Source organism: Syngnathoides biaculeatus, chromosome 5 (assembly GCF_019802595.1).
Source record: "Syngnathoides biaculeatus isolate LvHL_M chromosome 5, ASM1980259v1, whole genome shotgun sequence".
In the NCBI taxonomy this organism is placed as follows: domain Eukaryota; kingdom Metazoa; phylum Chordata; class Actinopteri; order Syngnathiformes; family Syngnathidae; genus Syngnathoides; species Syngnathoides biaculeatus.
In genome coordinates, this window is record NC_084644.1 from 24,932,902 (window position 1) to 24,954,823 (window position 21,922).

Below are 21,922 nucleotides of genomic sequence, written 5' to 3' on the forward strand. Positions count from 1 at the left end.
AGATGAGGAGCAATTTTGTGTCTTCCAGGAGCCAGACTTTAGTAAAAAATAGCATTGCTCATCATCACCAAGAGAATATAATATCTAATATGGGTATGGACCTTGCATTATCTTGCTTTAGACCTGTTTTGTTTTTTTGTTTTGTTTTTCATTCTCCCAGCTAGAACAAAGACCTTCCTTGTTTGAAGCTGTTTGAATGCAAAAATGAATGTAACGAAAAGCCTATTAGAACCTTTGATCTTTTTTCGGGGTTAATCAGGGGTCTTTTAAACAGTGGGAGTACTGCGGTGACCCCATTAACAGTTTGAATATGATTGGTTAGTTTTGAACACAGCCAAATGACCAGTTAGGAGGGTGTGCAAGTGTGCAAACCACATTATATCAGTAGCTTTTATTTACTTCACTTTTTTAATTGGGCCGCACCATCCTACAGGTGACACCTTCAGCTTTTTTTGTAGAAGGGCATTTCACATTGTAAATTAGATGTTAGTGACATTCTTTTCTCTATTCATACTAAAAAAATTAATCTAAAATCAAATCTTTGGTTCATTTAGGTCAGGTCAGATCTATAGCAGGACTTCACAAGATTCTCACACACAACATTTTGCCTAGAATAACAGGAGCACCTTTTGGGGATTAAAAAAGAGGCTACACTCTGCTAAACGAGGTATTTGGGGGACGTACGAGATCATGATTGGAAGAGCAAAAAAATAGAAGTTGTGTTTTTATATGATATGTTAATATTATGAACCTGAGTAATTTTGGATATCAATAACTGAAAAATTTTACTTGACAATATGTTTATTTTTTCATCTTTCTCGTTCTTTACTTGCAGTGTTGTTTGGCCAGTTTGTAGTGTTTCATACATTGGCTAGTGATGTTGTCGAGATCTATGACGGATCCTCAACGGAGGCATCGCTTCTCTCATCGATTTATGGGTCCCATTCAGGTAAAAATGGACCATACCTTTTGAAGTTTTGTGCGTCTGTGTGTGGATGTGTTGCTGGATCACAGGCTTTCAAAATCATGTTAGAAAAGTACTTTTTTCTCCAGGACAGTCAGCATATAACACTCCACGCTAGATAAGTAAAGGAAGAATCTGGAGCACCTTATCAGCTTAACTTCATTAGCTCCGATTGTACTGATGGTGTAGTGTAAAAAGAGTAGTAATAAGTGAGTGATCATGAGAATTATATAAACTCTTGGATCCCCATTAAACAAATACAAGCCATCTGTCGACACTTGTTTCAACACAATCTTAATAAGAAAATGATACAATATAGAGACAATTAAGTAGTTCTCTTTTTTGTTTTCTCTCGGGTTCAAATCAAATTTTAAATGTAAATGTTGATAGCCACACTTGTTTTTCAACCCAGCAGAGAACATGAGAACTCAGTGAAGTGGTTATTTATGGTCATTAGAATGAGCGGCATCATGTACAAATAATGTTGACTGTGTCTCATTTGCTTTTACATTTCAGGGGAGACACTTCCTTTGAGCTCAGGAAACAAAGTAACACTCAAGTTTACTTCAAATGGAACTGACACAGCGAAAGGATTTCATTTTGTTTACCAAGGTAAGGCTTCTTTTCAGAACCTCTTCCGTGATTTTGACATGGGCGGTCTTAATTGACCCTGAAGGTCCAATGAGTATAACTGCTTCTTCAAATTGTTTTTTAAATATAATTTATCGTACCAAGAAACCATTCTATAATTGCGTGTGGCAGAGCACGACAGAGCAGGATAGTGTGTAGTCAAAGTGCTTATTCAGGCAGACCAGAAAACATTAATGCACAAGGTGATGTTCTAAGCGCTCCCTTCTCCCTCCTTTGTCTTCCTGTCTCTTCTGCCATTGTCTCTGTCTGTCATGCCCTTCCACCACTCTCCCAACGCTATCGTTGTCTACTCCCTCTTTCATCTCATTCCTAGCTGTCCCCAGGACAAGCTCCTCTCAGTGTAGCTCGGTCCCAGAGCCCCGTTTTGGGAAGCGCATAGGGAATGACTTTGGCACGAGTATGGTGGTGCTGTTTGAATGCAATCCAGGCTATACGCTGCATGGTGCCAGTGCCATCAAGTGTGAGGCTGTGCCCAGCGCCCTGGCCCAGTGGAATGGCACTGTGCCTTCATGTATTGGTAAGTGGCCTCATCCACCTACTCTCTATTTTCTCTCCACAGTTCCACATCATTGGTGCTGGTGTGTTATATAAGATAATGCCTGTCACCTTTTTCAAAACATGGACGGATTTCTGGTTTGGTGGGAAATCTATGTATGTTTCTTTCCAATCAAACTTGGATCACACTTGTGAACACCCAGACAATCCAGTGACGCTTTCTTAGTATGTGACGTCACGTGACTAAGAAAGCGTAACTTGATAAGTGGGTGTTGAGTTCTGCCCTGATGTAACACTGGCTTCTAAACACTGAATTTAGACAATGAATTTCAGACAGCGAATTGTAGCCACTTGAATCTCAAGAGACTGAAAATATTGCATTTGAATTTTAAGGGTTGAATTTTTTTATATGGCGAATTTGTTAACTTTGAAGTTAAACTGAAATACAGCTATTGAAAATGTGATCACTTTGAAATAACAATGTGAATTTTACAACATGAAATTTTCAGTCATTTTTAATTCAAATCCTGGTGGCACATACAGTAATTACTTCCATAACAGCTGGGATTGGCTCCAGCACTCCCACGACTCTTGTGAGGATAAGCAGCTCAGAAAATGCAAGGATGGATGGATGGATGTTATTCAGTACCTGTGTAAAGGAATATCATTTCATTTTGGGATGCTGTAATGATCCAAATGTGTTTAGTGTATGTGTACAGAGCATTGCTAACTGTACCAGAACCGACATGGGTTTCTCCATGTTTTTTTGGCATGACATACTCACACCATGCCCATGATTGACATGCTGCATCAGCCCTCACTGTTACCAAAACAAGCGCGTTCAGCATTCCGTCTGACAAGGACACTGAGACTGTATGTAGGACATGGATGAAACCTCTGGCATTATGCCAGCCAGTGAAATTTCCCAGTCTCTGAGTGCAGTGCACCTTGAGTCACAAATTGTAGCACTTCACAGCCACATAGGGAAAATATGCAAATCTGTTTTACATACAATTATGTTTTGCTGGGGATCAAATTAGGTTGTAATGTGTACTTCCACTTTTGGGCAAACAATAGTTGATGAAAAGTAATATATTGCTGGCAAAACTACCGATGTCGAAATTCGGTCAATTTCCTTTTTTTTTTTTTTTTTTTTTTTTTTTTTAAGTCGATACTACTGGTAAATTTTCACGTGGGTTTTGTTGCTTTCTTCAAATGATTGACCCAGATAAAGGGCTTGTTCTGACCCGTCCTCACTCTCAGACTGGCTTTTGCAACCTCCATGTGAGCAAAACAAAATGAAAGATTATGCACTGCTTTTATTTTAATGTGTACGTGTGTTGCCAGTGCAGGTGAACAAGAGCAATGTCTTGTCTTCAGTTTTTGCAACCTTTGGGATTTTCTAACCATTCGTGCAACTATTATTTAAAAAAAATGAATAGCACCATTCTTGTTTCCTGCATGGTGGGGGTCAAAATGTTTGGGACACGCCAGTAAAAAGTATTAATGTATTTATTGGTTTTGTTGAGAGGCAAGTACTTAAAATCCAATGACTAGACACAGAGTTAATGGGAACGACTCCAAAAGAGTTGGGAAGAACTTTTTCAAGAATATTTTATTTCCATTTTTGGGATAATTCCACCTTTTCACTGTCCGGTCTGCCCAAAGTAGCTACTTTAAAGAGTCAAAGATTTAAAATAGCGTCTTTTTCTTTGTAGATAGATTGCATTATTTTTTATTTTGTAACTTGAAGAGTTGATTTGTTCTGTGCAATCGTTTCAGAGTAAAATGTAAGCTTGAACTACATAAATTGAACACGTTCTTATTAAGGTAAATGAGAGTAAATGGATGGATGGAAGAATGGAAGAGACAGACAACAGAGTAAAGGAAACTGATTGATTGATCTTGAAATCAACTACGTAACTTCAACTTTCCATTTTCCAATACCACCAGACTAAATGCTGTCAAATAAAGTAATAGCTTGTATATAAAATAAACAACAATAGTAATAGCTTAAGGCTTCCTTGTAAAGCAAACAAAGAGAGAGATGTTGTTGGGGATCGTCATTTAATGCTCAATTTGTGGTGAAAATGGTTTGTGCTTGCAGCAAAAACATCTTTGCTGGCCCAAAGAGCACACAGACTTCAATTTTGATCTGCCCTGGTGATTTTATGGTGAAGAATAGATGTCTCCCACAGAATGAGATGCAAACAATATTTTACATTGCACCTTTTAAAATCTCAAGCATTCCAGATGATTTTCCTTAGGCTCATTTAAACTGTGGCGAAAACTAACTTCACAAGGAAATTGCACACCATCAAATTTAAATATGTGCTTATGTCAGTCTGCACTCAGTTGAAATTAAGAGTATTTTACTCAAGAAATCAAAGTTAGAGTAATTTTTTTTCACATCTATTTATTTCTTGCTCAGTTTAGACGCTTATGCAGCAAAGCATACACAAATACTAAATCATTCAGACTGTAGAAAATAAGAAGTGATCAGACTTGCATAAGCTCACAGTTAGCGCTGATTCATTCTCAGTAAACAACACCATGAAATTCATGTTTTTAAACATTAGAGATGTTTTTATAAATCCTTCAGGGTTTTTAAAAATACTCTGTATTCATTCATTTCTTTGTGCAATTCTCCTGATGACTTGTGGCATACAATAAGTTTGTCCTGAGAATGGGACATCCCCTTCAGTCTGTTGCATACATTGCTTCATGTTATTAGTTGGGCATTCTAATTCATTTGAATTATGAAAAACAACAAAACCAATATCCTCCGTGCTACGAAAGTGCTTGTAAAAGTTTAATAGAAAAAAATTGCCATTTCAGTTAAGAACTATCTTCTTTTACTTTCGGCTTGTCCCGTTAGGGGTCGCCACAGCGTGTCATCTTTTTCCATCTAAGCCCATCTCCTGCATCTTCCTGTCTAACCCCAACTCCCCTCATGTCTTCCCTCACCACCTCCATAAAACTTCTCTTTGGTCTTCCTCTCGCTCTTTTGCCTGGCAGCTCCATCCTCAGCACCCTTCATTCAATATACTCACTCTCTCGCCTCTGAACATGTCCAAACCATCAAAGTCTGCTCTCTCGAACCTTGTCTCCAAAACATCCGACTTTGGCTGTCCCTCTGATGAGCTCATTTCTAATCCTTTCCAACCTGGTCACTCCGAGCGAGAACCTCAGCATCTTCATTTCTGTTACCTCCAGTTCTGCTTCCTGTTGTTTCTTCAGTGCAACCGTCTCTAATCCGTACATCATGGCCGGCCTCACCACTGTTTTGTTAAGTTTGCCCTTCATCCTAGCAGAGACTCTCCTGTCACATAACACACCAGACACCTTCCGCCAGCTGTTCCAACATGCTTGGACCCGTTTCTTCACTTTCTTACCACACTCACCATTGCTCTGGATTGTTGACCCCAAATATTTGAAGTCCTCCACCTTCGCTATCTCTTCTCCCTGTAACCTCACTCTTCCCCCTCCACCTTTCTCATTCACGCACATATATTCTGTTTTACTTCTGCTAATCTTCATTCCTCTCCTTTCCAACACATGTCGCCATCTTTCTAATTGTTCCTCTGCATGCTCCCTGCTTTCACTGCATATCACAATATCATCTGCGAACATCATGGTCCAAGGGGATTCCAGTCTAACCTCATCTGTCAGCCTATCCATTACCACTGCAAACAGGAAGGGGCTCAGAGCTGATCCCTGATGCAGTCCCACTTCCAAATTAAATTCCTCTGTCACACCTAAGGCACACCTCACCATTGTTCTGCTGCCATCGTACATGTCCTGTACTATTTTAACATACTTCTCTGCCACACCAGACTTATGCATGCAGTACCACAGTTCCTCTCTTGGTACTCTGTCATAGGCTTTCTCTAGATCCACAAAGACACAATGTAGCTCCTTCTGACCTTCTCTGTACTTTTCCACTAGCATCCTCAAGGCAAATAATGCATCTGTGGTACTCTTTCTAGGCATGAAACCATACTGTTGCTCGCAGATACTTACTTCTGTCCTGAGTCTAGCCTCCACTACTCTTTCCCATAACTTCATTGTGTGGCTCATCAACTTTATTCCTCTATTGTTCCCACAGCTCTGAACATCCCCTTTGTTCTTAAAAATGGGAACTAGAACACTTTTCCTCCATTCTTCAGGCATCTTTTCGCCTGCTAGTATTCTGTTGAATAAGTTGGTCAAAAACTCCACAGAATCACACATGTCATCAGGACCAACTGCCTTTCCATTTTTCATCCTTTGTAGTGCCTTTCTGACTTCCCCCTTAGTAATCATTGCCACTTCCTGGTCCTTCACACTTGCCTCTTCAACTCTTCCTTCTGTCTCATTTTCTTCATTCATCAACTTCTCAAAGTATTCTTTCTATTTAGCACACTACTGGCACCAGTCAACACATTTCCATCTCTGGCCAACCTGTAGAGATCCTTTTCTCCTTCTTTCGTGTCCAACCTGGTGTATATGCCTCTTGTTTAGCCTTTGCCACCTCTACCTTTGCCCTAAGTCGCATCTGGATGTACTCCTTTCGCCTTTCCTCAGTCCTCTCAGTATCCCACTTCTTCTTCGCTAATCTCTTTCCTTGTATGACTCCCTGTATTTTGGGGTTCCACCAACAAGTTTCCTTCTCCCCTTTCCAAACAGAAGACACACCAAGTACTCTCCTGCCTGTCTCTCTGATTACCTTGGCTGTCGTAGTCCAGTCTTCCAGGAGTTTCTGCTGTCCATCGAGAGCCCGTCTCACCAATTTCCGAAAGGCCGCACAACATTCTTCCTTTATCAGATTCCACCACATGGTTCTCTGCTCTACCTTTGTCTTCTTAATCTTCCTACCCACAACCAGAGTCATCCTACACATCACCATCCTGTGCTGTCGAGCTACACTCTCCCCTACCACTATTTTACAGTCAGTAATCTCCTTCTGATTACATCGCCTGCAAAAAATATAATCCACCTGCGTGCTTCTACCTCTGCTCTTGTAGGTCACTGTATGTTGCTCCCCCTTCTGGAAATAACTGTTCACTACAGCCATCTCCATCCTTTTTGCAAAGCCCACCACCATCTGTCCCTCAAAGTTCCTTTCCTGGATGCCGTACTTACCCATCACTTCTTCATCGCCCCTGTTTCCTTTCCCAATATGTCCATTACAAACTGCACCAATCACAACTCTCTCGCTGTCTGGGATGCTCAGAAATACTTTATCTAGTTCCTTCCAGAATTTCTCTTTCAACTCTAGGTCACATCCTACCTGTGGGGCATAGCCGCTAACCACATTATACATAACACCCTCAATTTCAAATTTTAGTCTCATCACTCGATCTGAAACTCATTTCACCTCAAAGACATTCTTAGCTAGCTCTTTCTTTAAAATAACCCCTACTCCATTTCTCTTCCCATCTACTCTGTGGTAGAATAATTTAAACCCTGCTCCTAAACTTCTAGCCTTACTACCTTTCCACCTGCTCTCTTGGATGCACAGTATATCAACTTTTCTTGTAATCATCCTGTCAACCAACTCCTAAACTTTTCCTGTCATAGTCCCAACATTCAAAGTCCCTACACTCAGTTGTAGGCTCTGTGCATTTCTCTTTTTCTTCTGACGACGGATCCGGTTTCCTCCTCTTCTTTGTCTTCGACCCACAGTCGTTGAATTTCCACCGATGCCCTGCAGGTTCGCAGTGCCGGGGGCGGGCGTTGTTAACCTGGGCCACGACCGATCCGGTATGGGATTCTTTAGATGAACGCTCATATTTGGCACAGTTTTTACACCGGATTCCCTTCCTGACGCAACCCTCTGCATTTATCCGGGCTTGGAACCGGCCTACAGATTGCACTGGTTTGTGCCCCCATAGGGCTGAATTATTTCAGTTAAGAACTATAAAAGATGAAAACAGCAGTACAACTCAAAGAAATAAGGAAGCATGAATTTGTTTTCTCAGACATATCCATGGGAGCACTATTTTGATATTACTGTACTGCAATTGCTTCTGCATCTATTTACACACATTCTGAAATATATTTTAACAAGAATGCACATATCAGCAATATTTCATGATATATCCATTCAATATATAAAATATATGTAAAAGGAAACCCATAAAAAGTCACGGATTTAATACATTATTAAGACAAAAGTGAATGTAAAATAAAACAAGTAATACACAATGCAGACAGACATAATTGATATATTGATTTAAATAGCTGATTAAAAAGCACTGCAAAGACACATGAGACAGTGGAAACAATGTGTCATCATGTGAAGTCCCCATGCTTGTCTACCTGTGCTAACTCTGAATTATGATCTTGTCGCAGATTGAGATGGGTGGGGAGCGCTCATATTTTTATGAACCTCATGATTTCTTATCTCGATCTAAAAATTATATGAAGTGACAGCTCACGGGACTCAAAGGAGCAGTTTAATCACAGCAATATTGCAAGTCTTTCCTTGAAATGGATCTGCAGTTTCTTGTTAAGATTTTGGTCGTATGCTAGATGGGTTTTAAAACTCTTAAATCCTTCAATTAATCTGTTCCTAAATGGTACAAAACGGATAGAAAAAATATGTAGACAGTACATCTACTCCTCCTGCAACTGTTAAGGGAAATACACGGAAATATACTGTACAACACATTTAAGAGGGAATGTAAAATTCAGAGATCCTGACTTCATATTTTGACCGCTTAAGAATGTGCTTTGACAAATATTTGTCTTGATTTAAGTTTGGTTTAATGGGTGGACAAAATTAAAAAATAGTGTCACCTATTATACAACTAACAGATGCTTACCCAAATGTAACGCATCAGTAAGATAACTTAGTAGTAATAATGACAATCAAAATGTTTGATGATCATCTAACCTCTTCACTTACAAAGGGTGGATATAGTCAAATTTGTCAGTATATAAATTACACACTATCCAGGATTTGAGCATTCACAGAATCAGAATGTTCACAAAAAGAACATTATTGTCCAAGGTACTGACCATCAGTATTCAGCTTGTATAGTAGATTTCAAAACGATTTGTCATCTCAACGATTTGAATCAATTCTAATACTGAACAGTGGACACATAACAGGCCTCTTCTGGTGATAATATTACCATGAGATAATGACAGGAAGGTTTGATTGTGGCCTTACTGGTTGACTGTGTGGTACATTATAGACTGTATGTACAGTATTTTCTTTGAAGGTCAAGGGCAGGTGGTCTAATAAATGTGTTTAGCAACAATGCAGTCAGTAACGATCTTAAAATGTCACTAATTTCTCTAAATGTCATGTATCGCTTTGTTGCAGTCATTGGTGGATGTATTTTCCAGTATTAAGAGTGTTAATTGTATTCTGTATTTAGTTGTTAATAATCATAAATCCTTGGAGGTTTTGTTCTAAGTATTTGATCACCACAATCCCTAATGGAGAAAACACTGAGGAGCACAACTGGTTGGCCTATAACTTAAAAAAAAAAGCTATGCATGTATACATAGATAAATTTGTCGAACAATGGGAGTGCAACATGGTCAATGAAACCAATAGAACATTCAAAAGCCTCAATAAGTATTTTACTTCTGGCAATTGGACCAACAAGATGCGCTAGGAAAATGAATAGAATTTACAGTTAACAGATGTGATGAATGCTTCCAGCAGGGGATACAGTTTCACTTTTAAGGCTGAACTGTTTATGCATGCAGCAAGACAGACTTTTGTGATCCCATATAAACCTGACTCGGCATTAAATCACATTGGCAAGGTTGTAAAATTCAGAAGCTGTCCAAAATAATAGACTTCCACAACAATAGCTAGTTCATTGTGTGTTGCGGCTTAACTATCTGGCATTATGTGAAGTGACTTTAAATGTGATCTTTAAACATATATCAGTTTTGAATTTGAACCCCCAGCAATTATGTCTCGGTCACTTTCTGTCACACTTTTTACAGTTCCTTGCGGAGGAGTGCTGACAGGCCGCAGAGGCACGATACTCTCTCCTGGATACCCAGATCCATATGCTAACTATCTGAACTGTGCCTGGAAAATAACTGTTCCAGAGGGAGCTGGCATCCAAGTAAGCTCCCCTTACCCAGTTTGAGATTCACGTTTTAATTAACTCCACTCTGTGTCGAAGATAGGCCTTCCATCTGTTATGAATATACTCTAGACCCCATGTACCATTTTTGTCTCTGCTAGATTCAAGTTGTGACCTTTGCAACAGAGCACAACTGGGATTCACTGGATTTTTTTGACGGAGTTGACGGCAATGCTCCAAGGCTCGGTAGTTACTCAGGTAAAACTGATTCAAGTGTCATATGCCATCTAGAATTGCAAGTCAGAGAGCACAAGTTCCTGGAAGCACCACAGTTGTGGTGATAAAGCAGATGAGCATTGATGTGCTCTTTAAGAACTTTGTATAAAACCAGCTATACATAGATCCCATAGAATATCCTCCTTTACAAAAGTCTTGCACCTCTTTAGTGATCTTCACAAAGAAGTCTCTGTTCCCAGAGTGGAATAGAAGTACTGAATTCCTGCCAATGGCAATGGTACGTTAAGCCTCAAATGATAACTAATGAGTAGAGACAATTGTGTAAAATTATGGAAGCAGCATTTGATTTCAAATGTGAAATCAAATCATTTTCACCATTATCTCAGAATTAAATTGATCAAGATGAGTAGGTCTCAAAAGGTTAGCAGTTGTGTGTTCACTTGCTTCAGTTCTTATTGCAGTCATCGTGATGGGCTTTGATACAGGTTGACATTTTAAACAGTCGGACATCATGAAATGTGCTTATTATATTTAGTCTCCATCAGTATGATTTAAAATAGAGGATGTTCCCCTATTTTTTTTAAATTAAAATTTTAAAATAATTTTAGAGCCAAAAAATGGTCCTACTTTAAATATAAGAACACTTGACCCATTCTATTTCCAGATTAATTGATATTGTATGTATGTCCACCCCCTCCACACACCTACACACACACGCGCGCACACAACGTTACAGTTACAGCTATTTTCTCCTGCAGCATATTCAATATGAATTCTGTATGTGTAATAAGTGTCCAGATGGTTTTGGTGGACCTAAATAGGGGATGGAAATATAAAACTGCTGAAGCACAATGGCGACAGTGTCTTCAGTGTACACTTTATCCTCTATGATTCCAGGTACTACGATTCCCCAACTACTGAACAGCACATCAAACAACCTCTACCTGACCTTTCAATCTGACATCAGTGTATCAGCAGCTGGCTTCCATTTGGAGTACACAGGTATGGGGAGAAACAGCTTGTCTACAGTCTGTCATGTTGTTTGTCATTTGATTTAAGAGTAGGAAATGACAAATAAAAGTTCCACGGGTGGTCCGAGTGACAGTGATGTCGTCAGTGGTGTGAGGTATTCCATCTGCTCACCTGGCCTTCTGGTGCAGCAGTCCAGAATACGTTGTCTAATAAATCTTTGAAACGATAATTGATGTTTTTGGCTAAAGTAGCACAATGGAATAGTGGTTAGCACATCTGTTTATCGTGGAAGGTTCCATGGGTAACAATTTCGGCTCAGTCCTGCCTTTGAGGTGCTTACATTTTCTCACTGTGCTTGCGTGGGGTTTTCTCCAGGCATTCCACCCTCCTCCCGTATTCCTGAACCAGGAATGTCAGATTAGTCATTCATTCATTTTCTGGAACGCTTATCCTCACTAGGATCATGGTTGTGCCGGAGCCTATCCCAGAAAGAGTATCTTTAGGTGACAGCCAGGGTACACCCTTCAACTGATTGCCAACCACTCTCTGGCACATATAAAGAGGCAACCATTTCCAATCACATTCACACCTATTGACAATTTAGAGTCTCAATACACCTACCATGCATGTATTTTTTGGGATGTGAGAGGAAATCGGAGTATCTGGAGAAAGCCTAACAGGCACGGGGAGAACATGCAAACTCCACACAGGTGGGGAACCCCAGTCCTCAGAACTGTGAGGCAGTTGTCCATCTTACTGCTCATGTCAGGTTAATTAAATGCTTTTAATTGAAGTGTAAATGTATGCCCTGTTGTGTGTACAATGCACATGACCTAAAACCTAATAAAGCCAACTGTACATCAAAATGAATTGCTGAATTGCTTTAACTGAAATCGTAATGAATATTGAGGCACTTGTTTGGTTCCTCACATTTTGCCTTTAAGTTCATAGGCTTGATATTGATACTGGTTATAAAGAACCCTGAGTCAAAGGTTCATGTAGTTCTAGGCTGCTAAGAAAATCGATGTTCATAATTTGGACATCCTTCAGGCTGCACAATGGATGACTGGTGTGCACATCTGCCTCATAGTTCTAAGTACCGGGGGTCAAATATTAAACCTACCTCTGAGGAGTTTGCATGTTCTCATGTTCAATGTTCATTGCATGTTCTTGGGTGGGGTTTTCTACGGGTGCTGCGTTTTTCTCCCACATCCAGAAAGCATGCATGAAAGGTTAAGTGAAGACTCTAAATTCACCATAGGTGTGAATGTGAGTGCGAATGGTCGCTTGTTAATATGTGCTCTGTGATTGACTGACAACCAATTCAGAGTGTACCTGCCTGAAAATAACTGGTATGGACCCCATTATGCCCGCGACCTTAGTGAGGATAAGCAGTTCAGAAAATGGATAAATAGAAACCCTTTATTTAAACCATGTAAACTTCCTCTCAGAATCAGAATCAAGAATCATCTGGAGCAAATTAGACACAGCTTTGCTTCAGAAGAATTGTGGTGGCAAGTTTGAGCATATTTCAACATATGGCTGCATCCTCTCCACTCCGTCCACTCATTTTTTCGGGCTACATCTCTCAAATGCCAGCAAAACAATTTTTTTTTTATTTTTTATTTATTTTTTTATTTTTTTTTTGCAGAGCATTGTGCACTTTCTGTCTGAAAACACATTTCTCAGAGTGTAGAGGGAATACTTGCATATTGCTGTGGAAGCATCAAATGTTAGGCCAAATTTAAAAGCAGTCCACTCACTTAACACTAGACGTGGCCATCATATTCTTTTTCTTTCTTTTAAGAGGCTACCATCGCTGTTGGACAGAACGCTTGGATCTCTTGAATCACTACTTTTCAGGAACTTAAAAATAAAAAAAATATATACCTTATATTGCTAGCCTTTAGAATAGCGCACAAACATCATCACAACACCGCCCCCAAATCATGTTGAATTGCTAATTTAATTGGGGAAAAAACATGGTAATTATGCTGCCATTGATTTAAAATGGTTCAGACTCGTCACCGCTGCAGGCCGTCTGCGCTCACACTGAAAACTCAACCAGACAGAGTCTTAAATACTTCACAAAAACAAATGACTCTGGTTACCAAATATTTTCAATCATTCTTTCAAAGGTCTAAGAGCCAGGACTGATGCAATAAATAACACAATGTGCTGACTAAGCAGTGTAAAAGATATTAATCTGTATCAAAATTTACTGACCAGTTTCTTCTGCACTAGAGCATTACAACTATCGTTTTTTTAACCAAACATGTTTACTGAAACATATGTAACCTACCGTAACTATTTTCACTCATTACTGTCTGAATAACACCCAGTATTTCAGTCTTGAGACACAATAATGCTGCACGGCTCCCACGGACCGAGGAAGAACGCAGGATTTATGACACTTCTTGGACAGATTGTGTCAAAGAGAATTAATGTTTTTCCTCAAGCTCTTTTAAACATTTTAAATTGGTTATAATGCATAAAAATAGATGATGTGGTGGTGGACAATAGTATGGATTGCTGAAAAAAATCTATTCATGTATAATGATCATCCATTCCGTGTTCTGCTCAACAGTGACAATATGCAAACGATCAACCACGTTTTATTTTTTTAATTGTCAAAAGATCAACATCTTTAATAACAAATTATTAAATAAATAAGAAAAATAAATTAAAAAAAACATTTGTATAATTTAAAAAAATTCTCTTATCTTTAGCACACGTTTGTGTTTAAAATCGATTTTCCGTAAAGAAAATAATTTATTTATGCATTCATACACATGGTAAGTTGATGTGTTTTACATGATCAAAAACTTTTAAAACAAAAGAAAAAAACACCTTATAAAAATGTTAAACAGATGGACAAAATAGCACAGTTTAAACAGCAGTGCAATAAATATAATTTAAACGTTGAAATGCTCTAAAAAGTACGAGAACATGAGTTTTAACCTGGACTTAAAACATTCACACTTGGGGATGACATCACTTCTGTTTCCAACTTATTTTACTTGTGTGCACCATCATAGCTAAATGCTGCTTCCCCACGTTTGCTTTGGACTCTGTGCTCCACTATTGGACCTAAGTCTGTCGATCTCAGAGCCCTATTCGCTTCATATTCCATCAGCATTTCTGTCATTTATTCAGGAAATAAACCAATCAGTGATTTATAGATCAGCAGCAGAACTTTATAATCTATTCAAAAGCTGACTGGAAGCCAGTGTACAGACTTGAGAATTGGAATATCTATATATTTTTCTGGTCAGAATCCGAGCTGCAGTATTCTGAATGAGTGGCAGCCGTTAAATGCATTTTTTGGGGTAGTCTAGCCAAAAAAACATTACAATAGTCAAGACTACTTGAGATAAAAGTATGGATGAGCTTCTCCTGCTCTACTTGACACATGCAAGTCTTCTGACTAATGTTTTTCAGATGGTAGTAGTCAGTTTTAGTAATTTTTTTGATATGAGTGTTGAAAGTGGGTGCCACAGTGGCACAGCTGGAAAGCATTGGCCTCACAATTCTCAGGACCCGGGTTCAATCCCACCCCTCCCTGTGTGAGTTTGCATGTTCTCCCCGTGGCTCTGTGGGTTTCCTCCGGGCACTCTGGTTTCCTTCCACGTCACAAAAACATGCAACATTAATTGGACACTCTAAATTGCCGGTAGGTGTGATTTTGAGTGCAGCCGTTTGTCTCTATATGCCCTGCGATTGGCTGGCAACAGGGTGTAAATGATGTAAAATTCATTTAAAGCGTTCCTCTAGTGTCAACGTTCATCAAAGCTTTCATCTTGTGTCCCACATCGGATCAGCTGTGTCCTGGGTTAAAATTGGCCATTCATCGATACAGTACACAAACGCATCATTTAAAAATAACATTTTTGGTCTGTGTTTCACACAACCACCTCACCTGGAAAGCACAAGTGACGAGAAGGAGAGAGCCAGTTGTCACTTCTTCCCTGGAAAGCATATTCTGGACTAAGAAGGGAGATTCCCATCCCCTTTATGCTTGTTGCGGACCAATCCCGGTCAACTTTTGACTCTGCCCTCATCACAATAACCCTTAAACTCTAGATTTTTATATATCACACTTATTTGTGTATATCATGATACTGGATGAGAATTACTGTTTTGCGGTTTCCTTGCTACCTATGAAAAACTAAAACTAACTCTAATCTTGGTAATTTGAGGGAAATGTGTAAATCTAACCCTTGTCATAACCAGCTCGTAACTAGAACATAAAAGAACATGCTTCAAATGGAACAACAAACTACTAGTTGCCTTAGATGCATACAGTCCTGTCACATAGTCTAATATTATCTGTTTGGGTTCCTGCATTGATCCTCTCACTTACTCACTTACTTGATAATGATTTCACATCTCAGTCACATTGTATTTCATTCCCACAACATCTTCACTGATGAAAAACCAAGCCACCACTTAAGATTCCCTTTACTTGATTCTAATGACTGAGATTTTGTGCAACAATTGTATCTAGCTTTTCTGTTTAAAAAAAAAAAAAAGGATTTGTGCATACAATAGTCCACTGAGAAGTTGGCAGCAATGGTGTAATCACATTGTCAAACCAATGTGCAGGAAGGGGCAGCAGCAAAGAAAACAGTGCCGTGCTTGACATAGGCTCTGTTGTGTTACATGTCACATTGCAGGAATGCCAGCATGACATCTACAGTCAAACACTGTGCTGGCATCACGCTTTATTTGCTTCAGCACCAGCAAGCAAAGTGGCATATCTGTGTTGTGTTCACAGGGGTTTTGTAGACTTACTAAAACTGGTTACTCTCTGTTGTCCCTTTGCACATTAAACATTTGTCACATTTTATTCGGTACTGTGAGTGGTCGTTTAAAATGATCACGATGAGGAAGTATCATCGATTCATCACTGTATGTCAGTGAAGAAACACAACAATAACCATTAGGTGTGTGTGAATACTCGGTTCTCGAACATCCCCGTTCTCAAACAAATTGTTTCGAACGAAAATTTCAAGATTTTTTTTGCTTCTGTTTTCGAACGAAAGTCCAGTAAAAACGCAAAAAACAGAAAATAACATAATGGTCCAGTAGTAAGCCTGCTGGTGCTGAAAATAGGTAAGTGCGTTAAATTGTCGAGTTTAAGAAAGTATTGATAGCCAAGTATGAATCTGGTGTGGGTGTTTCTGAGCTGTCGATGGAGTATGGGATGGTGAAATCGACGATAATCACCATTCTGATACATAAGGACGCCCTTAAAGCAAGTTATGTTGCTGAAGGAGCAACCGTGTTGAGCAAGCAGAGGCCATAGATCTTGGAGGAAGTTAAAAAGTTGCTTTTAATTTTCATAAATGAACAACAGTTAGCTGGGGAATTTTTCCAAGATTTCGTTAACTCAAGTTACAAGTTAATCTTTTTGTATGTTACTTTTTGTAAAAAAAAATAATAATAATTTTTTGCTTTTTTCCCCCTCATTATTACTTGTTTAAAGTTATTCTGCACTTTTGTTAATAAAAAAAAGTTTACAAGGCTGGGGGCCGAGTCGCTACAGATACGGCAAGCCAACTCTACTACTAAAGCGTACATTTTAAGCATTTCAACTATGCAGTTTATTATCAGGAAAAGCTAAAAAAAAAAATGTTTTAAAAAGCCCAATTTTATTAGGCTTGAAATGCATTATTTCTTTTTCCATGAAATGTAATGGGAAATATCGATACGGTTTTCGAACAAAGCATGTCTCGAACCGCCTTCTGGAATGGATTTTGGTTGAGAACCAAGAGTGTACAGTATTTGTTGTAATCCAACAACTTCCACATGTTGATATGATGTGTGTTGATAACTAAAACAGGTTTCCTTTTGCCAAATTCATTCAGGTAGATGCGTAGAGGTTGGCCAAATTTGGGTTCTAAATTATGCGTATTTCAGTGTAAAAAAAAAAAATGCTGCAATGCTTAATGATAGTATGAGCTTTGTGGATATGTTTTACTTTGGTACAGTGCCATTAAAAAGTGATGGCCCCTTTTTCAAATTCTTAAATTTTTGCATCGTTTCCCCACTTCAATGTTTTGAGCTCATCAAACAAATGTAAATATCAGACAACTATAACCCAAGCAGATTTAAAATGCTGTTTTTAAATAATGATTTCATTTATTAAGGGAAGAAAATCTATACACCTGGCCCTGTGAGAAAAAGTAATGAACTCCTAAAACTAGTAACTCACCGGGCCATCCTCAACAGCAACAACTGAAATTAGATCTTTTCTGCAACTGGGAATGTCTCTTACACATCTCTGTTGAAATATTTTGGCCATCTCTTTCTAATTGAATTGTTTGGATTCAACAAAAATTTGGGGGTTTTGTGCATGAATGACATTTTTAAGGTCATGGCACTGCCTTTCAATTGGATTCAAGTTTGGACTTTGACTTTGCCACTCCAAAATTATCCTTTTTTTTTTTTTTTAAGCCATTTAGACTTTGACTTGGTCCATTTTGGCTCATTATCCTCCTGCAGAATTCAAGTACGTGTGAGGTTGAGGTCACGAACTGATGGCTGAACATTCACCTTCAGGTTTTTTTCTGTTCAAGAGCAGAATTCATGGTTCCATCAATCACAGCAAGTTGCTCAGATCCTGAAGTAAGAAGCAGCCCAAGATTATTACACTACCACCACTGTTTGACCGTTACTATGATGTTCTTTATCTGAAATGCTGTGCTACGTTAACGCCAGATGTAAGGAGACACTCACCTTCCATTGATCTTAACTTTCAATTCATCAATCCATATAATATTCTCCATAAAGTCAAACTTTTGTATTCTTTCTTGTTTTTTTTTCCTTGGAACTCTGCCATGGATGTCATTTTTGCCTGGAATCTTCCTTTTTGTTGTGTCATGAACTGTGACCTTAACTGAGGCAAGGGAAGCCTGCAGTTCTTTAGCAGTTATCTTGAGTTCCTCTGTGACCTCCTGGATGAGTCATTGCTGTTCTCTTGAGCTAAAATTTGTTGGCTTGCCACTCCGAACAAGCTTCCCCAATTTTCGGTGTTTTATTTTATTTTTTTTCTAGGATAATGGATCTCCCAGTGGTATGCTAGAATCACAAAGCTTTAGAAACAGCTTTTTTAAACTTTTCTAGACAGGTAAATGTCAGTTTATTTATTTCTTGACTATTCTGGAATTTCTTTTGATCCTGTCATTTTGATGCATCTTTTTTAGATCTTTTGTCTGACATGATTTTGTCGGGACTGATTCAGTATAAGGGATTCCTTGATTGAACAGCTCTGGAGTTAATCAGGCTTGGGTGTGATCACTTATAATTAATCAAAGACTTTGATTGCACACAATTAATTTATCATTTAAGAACTTTGTCACACAGGACTAGTCATCTTTGAATACAGTTTTACCTTGACATACGAGTAACATTACACACATGTTTTCTATGATACAAATCACAGCCGGGCCATTTTTGTTGCTTTGTCTTGGGAGCCAGGATTTGAATGACTGCCGGTAGACGGCACCGCGATCGTTAAGATGCTGAAACAAACACACAGCTTCACTCAGGCTTTCCTCATGTCCACCTCAGCTCTGTAGCATCTCTGTGCAGCTGTGCTAGTGTTATTTTGCATTTAGTGCAAGTACATTTTCTACCATTTGGTCCAAGAAATCAGGCGCAAAGGAAAGCAGTGTGAAGAAGAGGAGGATGATGTTGAATTAATATATAATAATAATAATAGAAAAACAGAAACATGGTGTACAAATTAGAGACTTGGCAAAGAGGTATAACTGTTCTACATCAAACATATTGTAATGCCCTCGGTAAACGGGAATGAGGAAAAGGAGTCCACAATGGGTTTTAGTCACTTATTATTCAACTGTTCAGCAACACACATCGAACTCTCTATCAACAGACTGCTGCTCGGCCAGACTCACTCTACCACCTAGTCTATCTTAGGTTCACTCCCTGCTTTTAAAGGGGTGCACTCATAGTTACAGATACAATATGTACGATTCTCAAGCAGAAGAAATCCATCAAGTCGATAACGCCAGCCAAGGGGATAAAAATTATTTCAAAGCTATGGCGGTGAGGAGGAATTGAAGGGGCTACAGATGCAGCAACATAAGAAGTGCAGAGTGAGCGTTCTGACAAGGAGACAAAGGAGGAGGTTGTCTCTACCACCAAGAAAAAGGATTCGTTGGCAATGTGGGAGAAAGTTTTGGACTTTGTGGTGAAGAAAAAGTTGCAAGTGGTCATGCATTGGTGCTATATAATGACTTACACATTTAAGAAGCAAAGTGAAAAAGAGGCAGAAGCAAACCTCGGGGGACAGTTATTTTTTTAAACGGCCGTCCGTTGACAGAGTAATGCATTGGAAAAAGGCAAAACGTGTGCAATAGAAAAGACCTGAAAACAGTTAAGCAAAAGTGAAAAAAAAAATTGCACAGTAGCAATTCAGTTCAATCATTAAGTGTGCGGTAGCATTGAGAGTGTAGCAAAGTGAAATGATAGAAATTAAGTTTAGCAAAGGTGAAAAAAAAAACTTGCAATTAAGTTCAGAGATAGAGAGTACAGTAACTGAGTAAAAGTTAAACCACCTCCCCCACAAACATCCTCCATCTGCGTTCTCCACCCTCCACCTCTGCCAGTATCTGTTACTTAAAGTAATCTCATCCCCAAGGTAAGTACACTTTATAAACGCAGTTCCTCTCTTTCCATTCTCTTTTATGCTTTTATACAATATATGTAACTGAACAATACACTTTTCTTATTTAAAGATAAGTCAAAAATTTTAAAAAATGGAGTAGCATTTTGGAGACTGGAATGGATCAATGGCATTTATATTAAGTTCAATGGCGAAATGCGCTTTGACATAAGAGCAACTTGAGATAAAACTCGTATATCATGGTACCCCTGTATTTTTTTTCCTGAAGAAATTACAATTTAAAAACAGCATTTTAAATTCACTTGGTTTGTATTTGTCCAATATACTATTTACATGTGTTTGATGGTCTTAAAGTTTTATTTAATCGCTCTCTGCAGAGGCCAATGTTGTTTCTGTATGAGCTAGATAGACTGAATATGACAGCAAAGTGAATTTATTCTTGAAACCCTGGGGAAATCTCAACTACAGTATATAGGAGTTTTGTTTCTGTATAACATATAAAATGTCATAAAGAAACAAATATGGGTCCACTGTATTGGCTTGATTTATCGTGTTTGGCCTTTCCATATTTTGGGCTGAAAATTATTTCTGTATTGACACTGTATAATTTGAGAGACAAACCCTGTTACTGTCACTAACATCTCTTGAGCTACTGGCCACGCAGCACAAATATACTATGATGTCAGTTGCAGGTATAATAGCCTCTTTGAATTCTTCGTCTCATTATTATTATCATTCTTCTTTTTATTCTTCTTCTATTTGTTGTTGTTAGTATTGTTATATTTTGTAGTAGTAATAGATAGTAGCATTCTATGGTAGTAGTATGGTATGAATAGTATAAAACCTTATAAGATAGTTGTAGACATGCGCAAAACATTTAATTTATACATGACATGAGGCAATTTGAATGTTTTGGTCATTGGTCATTAAATTTCAATGGCCTTACTGGTTGCTCGGACTTTATCTTACAAAGCCCTCAGTGTACGCAGTTGGCTCTTATTGCACAGGTGTACTGTCATAACTTTCCACAGAAATCAGGTGTTATCAATCTGATGGGTTCATACATCATAAATTATTTGCATACTCACTTTGGCAGTCTATTCTGAATACAACTATTTCAGACTAATGATCTCAGCTTTAAAACATCCTGTAGAAAGCATTTGTTAGTTGATAATAGGTACATGTATTTGGGAAATATAAACATTTTTTTTTTTTATGATGTACACTTTGTATACCAACAAATGGTTTTCCAGAAGTCCTGTTTTCTTAACATTTGTCATGCTACACCTGCCAAAACCAACTTGGAGAGTGGGCAGCAGGGCTGATGGTGTTGATGTGGTGTAAAACCCTCATGGTGCCTTTGCAATGTTCTCCGAGGCTTAACCTGAGATCCCTTCTGCATAACAGTCTATTTTATTGCTTATGGAGTCCATCGTCACACCTTATTTGCATGCATATGCAGCAATGCTGACCTGCGAGCAAAAACAAAAATTCAAGTTGTCATGGTGACTGCGACAAGCAGAATTCTAATTCAGATCAGATAAAACTTCCCAGCAGCATCTTTAACAGTTTAACAGTAACAGAATTTGTCATCATCAAAGACCAGGCCAGTGTGTACGCAAAATAAACAAGACCCAAGTTTCATTGAATAAATACGTGAATGCTTTTCTTTACATACAGGATTTAGTCTACATCTATTGTGGGAATACTTAGTGTACTCAACATGACTGGAGATATTCTTTAGTACAAAAACTGACACTTTTTAAATTTTAGTAAAGATGTTTGTAGTCTCTCATAATATGTAAAGCCTACAAAGCCAGGTTAAAATGGTGCATGCAAAAATAAAATCTGTAGCATTGCCTTTTGAAGTGGTATTCTGTGCAAAATTGTAATATTTTTGGTCTACGGCAT

The 21,922-nt window shown here is 38.5% G+C and overlaps 1 protein-coding gene across 4 annotated transcripts in view; it reads left to right on the forward strand.

The window, feature by feature from the left end:
• The window catches only part of LOC133500874 (CUB and sushi domain-containing protein 3-like), a 299,335-nt gene that overhangs the window by 164,120 nt on the left and 113,293 nt on the right, over positions 1 to 21,922 (forward strand). For all 4 annotated transcript variants that reach the window (XM_061820098.1, XM_061820099.1, XM_061820100.1 and 1 more), the window contains 6 exons: positions 836 to 949; positions 1,481 to 1,576; positions 1,929 to 2,132; positions 10,064 to 10,188; positions 10,311 to 10,407; positions 11,284 to 11,388. In XM_061820098.1, coding sequence (XP_061676082.1) covers positions 836 to 949; positions 1,481 to 1,576; positions 1,929 to 2,132; positions 10,064 to 10,188; positions 10,311 to 10,407; positions 11,284 to 11,388 — 741 coding nt within the window. The remainder of the gene's footprint in view (positions 1 to 835; positions 950 to 1,480; positions 1,577 to 1,928; positions 2,133 to 10,063; positions 10,189 to 10,310; positions 10,408 to 11,283; positions 11,389 to 21,922) is intronic.